The sequence below is a fragment of the Stegastes partitus genome, unplaced genomic scaffold, assembly GCF_000690725.1.
Source record: "Stegastes partitus isolate 25-593 unplaced genomic scaffold, Stegastes_partitus-1.0.2 Scaffold92, whole genome shotgun sequence".
Classification (NCBI taxonomy): Eukaryota; Metazoa; Chordata; class Actinopteri; family Pomacentridae; genus Stegastes; species Stegastes partitus.
Window position 1 is genome coordinate 890,227 of NW_007577823.1, and position 8,527 is coordinate 898,753.

At 40.8% G+C, this 8,527-nt stretch overlaps 1 protein-coding gene across 1 annotated transcript in view; it reads left to right on the forward strand.

Annotated features, from left to right (window-relative positions):
* Window positions 1-8,527, forward strand: part of LOC103354013 (uncharacterized) — a 32,764-nt gene that overhangs the window by 18,753 nt on the left and 5,484 nt on the right. Inside the window, exons 14-19 of the mRNA XM_008277234.1 lie at window positions 230-326; window positions 464-571; window positions 1,842-3,314; window positions 3,803-3,925; window positions 4,656-4,784; window positions 7,989-8,181. Coding sequence (XP_008275456.1) covers window positions 230-326; window positions 464-571; window positions 1,842-3,314; window positions 3,803-3,925; window positions 4,656-4,784; window positions 7,989-8,181 — 2,123 coding nt within the window. The remainder of the gene's footprint in view (window positions 1-229; window positions 327-463; window positions 572-1,841; window positions 3,315-3,802; window positions 3,926-4,655; window positions 4,785-7,988; window positions 8,182-8,527) is intronic.

The following is an 8,527-nucleotide window of genomic DNA, read 5'->3' on the forward strand; positions in this document are numbered from 1 at the left end:
TAATGCACCAATCAGTTGTGCTTTTGACTGTTACTGCTAAAGGCAAAAGATGGAAAGTACAACGGAGAGCTTTAAGCATCTAAAAGCTTCAGACTGGGTTGTTTGTCCCCAGTGGAGCTCACAGTTTGACATGACAGGGATTCCATTGGTTGTTTTAATGTGGATGCCACAAGCATTGATGACTGCTTTTGCCAAAATGCATAACCTAATGGCACTGTCCTTTTTTTAGTGTGATGGATATCTCACTGAAAGACTGGGATGTGAAGGAGCAGGAAGGTCTGAGGGAGGTGGAGAAAATCCTGGACAGAGCTGATGAAATCCTGGAAGTAAGAGACGCACTGCGACACACGTATAGGGCTGCAAGTATTGATATATTTCACTGCCGAAGCATCAGATACTCATAAGAATGTGTTTTGATTTCTCAAATGACCCGATTGTCAGTCAAATAATGTCTTGTTGTCAGGAGGAGGAAAATGTTCTGGCTCAGGAAGCTGTGCTGGACTCCCTGCTGAGGTCGGAGGAGAGGCAGAATCTCTGGCCAGTGTGGGACAGTGAGGGGCTGCTTTGCACAGTACGTTAAGTGGACATCAAATAAAAGTTTTATAAACTTTATCCCAACTGTGATCCAGAGTTTGATAGTACAGATTTCATTTGAAGTGACCCTTACTGTTCACTTCAAATGAAAGTGACCAGTAAGTTGTTTTTTTTTTTTTTGTTTTTTTTAAATGATCCAAACAAGTAAGCAAATTCTTCTTCTTGAAACATGAATTTAAAAGCCTTCATAAATTGCTTACTAACCATTGTAGTTATCATTTTTGATTACATGGCCAATTGTGAACTTTACTAAGTTTAAATTCAGTTTTAGTGAGCAATGCTGGAAGACATTTTTGACCAGTTTTCATTGTGTATTTTCATTCATATTCTTGTTATATGTTGACTGATCTTTATTGAAAGATCAGTGTGATTTGGGGGGTCTGCCTCATTTGTTTTCATTTGTCTGTATTTTGCTTAGTTTGTATTTCTTGGCAAATATTTTCTTCATTATTTTTATTAGTTCCTGTTTTGGGTGCTTGTGAAGTAATTTTGGTTCACTTTCACTGACAAAATGATCACTGGTACCCAACATGACCTAAATTTAAACTAGAAGGCGCTCACTAGAGGGATATAGTTGCCCCTGCTGGCCATGATTGCGCTGAGCACCAGTAAACCATTATTCCGTCCAACCTACCACCGAACAGGTGTTTTCTTTCATTAATCATAGTTCAGAATCAGTTTTAATGGCCAAGTATGTACACAACATACATGGAATTTGGTTCTGACTGGTGCTGTCGCCCTAGGAATGAGCAAGGAAAATAATAACAATAAAGTAGAACAACTACAGAAAGAGAAAAAATAAATAATAATGACAAAAAAAAAACAAGATAAATATATACAAGAATATACACATCTGGCTGGTTGTCCAAGGTGAAATGGGTACTACCCATCCAGCAATCATGGCTGGCAGGAATATGCAGACTACGTTTGGAATTTTTACATTTAGAATACCTGAACATAAGGGTTTTCAGCACTGTGCACTTAGTTATGTTGTTTCAGCAGTTAGGAATAGTTGAACTTTATCGTTGATTTGCTGGATAGTTGTTTAGTCTGCTCTTCCAGGCACTGAGCCACTGTAACAATTAGTCTCATTTGTGTATCAGAGCAGCTTGTACTTAGTTTGTCAGACACTGTGGCTTAAAAGCAAATGTCTAGAGCCACTGAACTATAGCTCATATTGTTAGTGTCAACCTGCATGTGCGAGCTGGTATCCATGGTGCTTTTTCTGTCTTTGCTCCTCTTTAAAGATGTCATCCAGTGAACTGGCTGAAGCCGGCGTTCTCGGCCTCGAGGACTCCCTTGACCCCCCAGAATCCGACAGCTTCAGTGAACTCAGATCAGCCAAATCTGCAAGTGAAACCAAACCTTCTGCAGATGATGAGCTCGACACTGTGACAGCAGCAGATACAGGATTATTTAACTGCAGGCCGGACCTGCTGACAGAGCTAAAGAAAGTCCACATACTGGATGAGCTAATCATGGAGGAGAACCTGAAGATCCACAAGCTCCAACACGACGAAGAAAACCCTAATGACGAACTCTCGGAAATCGATCCTTCAGACATGAACGAGCCGTCAAGTGTGAGCAAAGACAGGGCGGCTTTCAGGTTACAACTGGAAAAGGAGAAAAGGGAGGTGGAGAAGCTTGAGAAAAGTTTAGACAAAGAGCCTAAAATGAAAAAACACAAGGAAAAATGTGGAGAGGTTGTAAGATGTTCTATAATGGAGAAGCGTAGAACCGAGAATGAAGAGGACCGAGCTCTATGTGAGGAGCTTTTATCAGATAGTTACAACAGATCACAGAGCAGGTCACCTACTTTGTTGGTCCAGAATGATCTTCTGGATCAGGATTCATGTGAGACTGAAGCTATTGAAGCATTATCAGATCTGGATGCTGCCAGAGAAGTTGCAGCACAGGACTTGGATCAACTTACAGTTTCCCAAAGTCAAGATTCCAGTGACTCTGAAGCTGATTCGTCTGTATGTAACAGAACTACCTTAAGTAGTAGAGAAACCTCTGAAGTGGGTGTCCAATCTCAGCTATGTATTGGGACAGAATTAGACAAATCTGGCGAAGCTAACCTAAGCAATCCAGAAGCTTCTTTAACTCCTGAAATGAGGCCAGATGATGGAGCGTTTGACCCAGGTGGGAAATCAATCCTTCCTCCTGTACCTAAGCCAAGAAAGGCTTCGCTTCCTGTGAATGATAGCTTCACTGAACTCGAAACTCCTCATTCCACAGAGACGCTCCATCCATCACCGTCTTTAGTAGTTCGAGATCCTGGTTTTGCACAACTTGATCTGCGAGATAAAACATATGAAGTGCTGCCAGAGAATGTGGCTCCAGACATCGATCACAGCTTGGTTCTAAATCCAAGTGTGAAGGAGCACAGTAACAACAACAATAACAACAGTGCACTTTCAGAGGAGTGTGAGGCGTCAGTAGAAAGCTTGTCTGAAGTCTCTGCTAAAGACGAAGAGGACACACCGACATGTATGCTACAGATAACAGAGGAAATCCAGACTCCACCTCCTGCAGATGAACCAGTACATCAGCAGTCAGCACCTCAGCTGCCTCCTGACCAGCCTCTGGAGTTCGACCCAGGTGGTGGTGAGCTGAATGAAGACCTGCCAGATGCGGTTCAGCGCTCTGAGACTGTGAGGATTTTACGTTCTCGGTCTCCTGAGATCCAGACGCAGCTCAACATCAGTGTGAGACAGGTGCATGTGAACTTTTTGTCAGAATAGTTGGGAACTTACTTATCTTGGCCTGTCTGTCTATCTCAAATGCAGAAAACAAGTTTAGATAAACTAGACTAAGAAAAAATCTAAGCTTAGATATTATGTTTGGCTCTCTTGTGAACGCTTGAGAATGTTTTCTTTTAGTTTTTTGCACTTCTGCTTCCCTTTTTTTCAGTTTAATAGAGGGAGTTCGTTTCACTTTTTGTGATCCTCTTTATTAATGAGACTTCCATAGTTGCAATGAAGTTTTGAAATTGGAGATTTATGTGCATACTGATGTGGTGAAAGCAGCTTGAAAAATTGCTACCAGATATATGTTTTTGGACTTAATTTGCTTAGCTTTCATGTAAACAAACAAACAAACAAACAAATAAGTCAGTGACCTCAAACATTACAAACCACATTGTGTGAGTTCTCCCAGCACTGCTGTTCATTTGATCCAAATTTTCCTCCTAATGTGTTTGCAGATGGAAGATTTCAAGACCCCCATAGTCCTGGATACGGGGTCTGGTTTGATGAAAGCAGGATTTGCAGATCAAGACCTCCCAAGCCTTATGTTCCCAACAATAATTGGGATGCCCAAGTATGAGGTAAGGACATCCATGATTAAAGATTTTATAACAACATTTATAAGCAAATATTGAACAAATAACGCACTGTGACGTATGAGGCAATATAAGAACATTACAAGTGTTCAAGCAGAAACTTTCCACTGGAAACTCAGGTCCTCTAAAGGTTTTTCAGAGGGAGGCTTGCAGTACTGAACATTCCTGATTGGTCAAGCATGCTGGTGTTTTCTGCAGCATTGTTAAACAGCCAGAATTCTTTTTTAAAAACCTGAAGGCTGGTTTGCTTGGTTTCTGTAGCTGACAATCGGGATGGAAGAGCCAGGGAGATTTTACCATTAATGGACCCCAGTCCAGGCTTTGTTGTTTGATTTTATTTGCAGAGTGATGTGTGGAACCGCTGTAGGTTTGAAAAATTGGTGGCTTAATTTGCTGAAACTTCTCTGGGCTTGTCCCTGCCATTGAAACACATATATTAATGTGTTGGAGGAACATTTAGCACCAGGGAAAGATCCTGGATAGTAAGAAAATAAAATCCCAGGGGCTTCAAATTGAATGTGTCTAAAATGCTTAAGTCTCTTATGAAGACACATTTTATAGTGGAATTTTGTTACTATAAATGCATAAATCAACACTTGCTTCCGCCTATAAATACATTATTGTGTTTATAAATTGTTTAGTAAATGTGTATATATATTGCTTATAATGATAATATAAGCAAAGGGATTTGACATTAAGTGCTTGTGTTCTGCAGGAAATAATGAATGGAAACCTTGAAAGGGAGACTTACATTGGCCATGATGCTCAACACATGAGAGGAGTTCTGGCTCTGAAACACCCCATAAAGAATGGAATCATTCGCAACTGGGATGAAATGGAAAAGGCAAGTAGGAATGCATAAGAAATGTACACACATGGGCAAAATTGTTGGTACCCCTCAGTTAATGAAAGAAAAACCTACAATGGTCACAGAAATAACTTGAATCTGACAAAAGTAATAAATAATAAATAAAAATTCTATGAAAATTAACCAATGAAAATCAGACCTTGCTTTTGAACCGTGATTTAACAGAATTATTTAAAAAAATAAACTCATGAAACAGGCCTGGACAAAAAAGATGGTACCCGTAGAAAAGACTGAAAATAACGTGACCATAGGGACATGTTCAATCAAGGTGTGTCCTCCAATTAGCGTCACAGGTGTCTACAAACTTGTAGTCAGTCAGTCGGCCTATTTATAGGGTTACAAGTAGTCACTGTGGTGTTTGGTGACATGCTGTGTACCACACTAAACATGGACCAGAGGAAGCCAAGGAGAGAGTTGTCTCAGGAGATTAGAAAGAAAATTGACTATCATGTTTTAGGTAAAGGCAATAAGACCATCTCCAAGCAGCTTGATGTTCCTGTGACTACAGTTGCACATATTATTCAGAAATTTAAGATCCATGGGACTGTAGCCAACCTCCCTGGACGTGGCCGTAGGAGGAAAATGGATGACAAATGGAAGAGACGGATAATACGAATGGTATAAAGAGCCCAGAACAACCTCTAAAGACATTAAAGGTGAACTCCAAGGTCAAGGTACACCAGTGTCAGATCACACCATCCGTCGTTGTTTGAGCCAAAGTGGACTTCATGGAAGACGACCAAAGAGGACACCAGTGTTGAAAACAAATCATAAAAAAACCAGACTGGAATTTGCTAGACTGCATGTTGACAAGCCACAAAGCTTCTGGGAGAATGTGTGATGGACAGACGAGACAAAACTGGAACTTTTTGGCAAGGCACATCAGCTCTATGTTCAGACGCAAAAAAGAAGCATATCAAGAAAAGAACACTGTCCCTACTGTGAAACATGAAGGAGGCTCTGTTATGTTCTGGGGCTGCATCTGGCACAGGGTGTCTTGAATCTGTGCAGGGTAAAATGAAATCTCAAGACTATCAAGGTATTCTAGAGAGAAATGTGCTGCCCAGTGTCAGAAAGCTTGGTCTCAGTCGCAGGTCATGGGTCTTGCAACAGGATAATGAGCCAAAACACACAGCTAAAAACATCCAAGAGTGGCTAAGAGGAAAACATTGGACTATTCTGAAGTGGCCTTCTATGAGACCTGAGACAACTGGAGCAGTCTGCTCATGAGGAGTGGGCCAACATACCTGCTAAGAGGTGCACAAGTCTCATTGACAGTTACAGAAGTCATTTGATTGCAGTGATTGCCTCAAAGGTTGTCCAACAAAATATTTAGTTAAGGGTACCATCATTTTTGTCCAGGCCTGTTTCATGAGTTTATTTTTTAAAATAATTCAGTTAAACCATGGTTCAAAAGCAATGTCTGATTTTCATTGGTTAATTTTCATAGATTTTTTTATTTATCATTACTTTTGTCAGATTCAAGTTATTTCTGTGACTGTTGTAGGTTTTTCTTTCATTAACCGAGGGGTACCAACAATTTTGTCCACGTTCTGTATACTACTGAGTGTGTCTGTGAAAAAATGGCTTGAAGTATTGAGATTGTAAGAGTTGGTTAATTGTTTGAAACTCTCAGAAACGGACGCCCCTATAGCTCACCTGGTTGAGCGGGCGACCCATGTACAGGGGCTTCAGTTCCCCGACGCAGCGGTCGTGAATTCGACTCCCGCTCACGACAGTTTGCTGCAGGTCTTCCCCCTCCTCTTCTTCCCCCTTTCCTGTCTTTCTCTCTCACTATCCTAACCAATAAAGGCAAAAAGGCCAGAAAAAATCATGATAATAAAAAAAAAGAAACTCTCAGAACCACCATGCTGGCTTTATACATGTAGCATTAGTAGATGGGCTCCATTGTAGCTGAAGTTAATCTATGATATTGAGGTATTGTGATGGTCATTAATGTCATTTTGCGTAATCATCATTACATTACATTACAGGTGATGGCTCAGACTTCCTATTTTTCCCATGGAGTGACATGAAGTATTTATTACTTGTGCCCCAAGTCCATTTTTAATGTCTAGAAAAAAATAAATAAAATTAAGCACAGATGCAAAAGACACAAATCTGTATATCGTTACTTATTGTACTTTTGTTTTTGTTATCAGCCAAGGTACTAAAGGTGTCAATAGGCAACTTTGATATAATCTGGCATGTTTACAGCTTTTATTTTTATACTGATTTTCTTTAATGTTCATCCTTCCATCCATTATCTATACACCGCTTAATCCTCACTAGGGTCGCAGGGGGGCTGGAGCCTATCCCAGCTGACTTAGGGCGAGGGTAGGGGACACCTTGGACAGGTCACCAGTCTATCACAGGGCTACACTTAGAGACAGACAACCAAGCACACTTACATTCACACCTACGGACAATTTAGAATCTTTAATGTTCATTGCCCCAAATATAAAAGTCATATTAATAGTTTTGAATGGTGGTCTTGCAGTCTTTAAAGGAAACTGAAGTATCAAACCCTGAGACAACTGTTTTGCTTTGTTTGCTGCATAAAGTTTAGTTTGCATTTAAGTAGTTGCAACGCATGTATCAGTGCACGCTTTGCTGTTAGTACAAAAATGATCAACTTTAAAAACTGCATAATCTTAGTATTTTCTACTCTGGCATCAAGACATTCGTCCTCATTAAGTGAATACCAGCTAATTGACATTATTGCTGCTCACATTTCTCAGCCAGCAGAAAGATACAAACACTTAAAGGACATTCCAGAGGACACAAGAGCTGCCCTGGAAGGTGACTGTAGGGTAAAACAGTTTCCACACACATGGCTGTTTGGAGTATAACTACAAAGTTTGGTAACTTTCTCACTGTTCTTTTTCCATCTTTATCGACAGTCAGCCAGCTTCCACAGATCAAATGCCCCGCTTTTTCGATCCTTACATTGCAAATCTTTCCTTTTTCAAAGACTCTGAGGTCAAGTCCAGTCATATTTGACGTCAAGAAAATGTGGAATTGGGCCACTTGTTCATTTATTAGTATGTAGGAAAGTGAGGGAAGATTTAGAGACATTAAGAGACGACTATATCGGCCCCAATTTTGTGCAGAACTGAAATTATAGCTTTGACTGTAAATAAGCCTGTTAGCTTGACTAACTTACAGTTTGACTTTTAGATTTGGCATCACACGTTTCAGCAGCTGTGCGTGGAACCGGAGGATCACCCTGTTCTGCTGACCGAGGCAGCCATGAACCCCCTGGACAACCGACAGCGCATGGTGGAGATCATGTTCGAGTGTTTCAATGTTCCTTTCACCTACGTGGCCATGCAGGCGGTGCTGGCCCTCTATGCAGCCGGGAGATCCACTGGTACTGTTGTCACATAATGTATTTGTATGCGTTTTACACATTGTGTTGAGTCGCCACACATTGATGAATAATTATGTCATTATTGTTAATGTAATTATAAGAGCTGAGTCGCACTTTCTAATGTCATAGATTGTCATAGACCCACCAAAGGATTTAGCCATAGCAGTACCTCTATCAACACCACAGCACTCATCACAGGCCTGGGACCCACCTGCTGCATCTACACCAGGGGTGTCGACATCCGGTCCTCGAGGGCTGCAATCCTGCATGTTTTAGACGTTTCCTTCTTCCAACACACCTGATTCAAATGATCAGGATCGTTATCAGACTTCTGCAGAGCTTGATG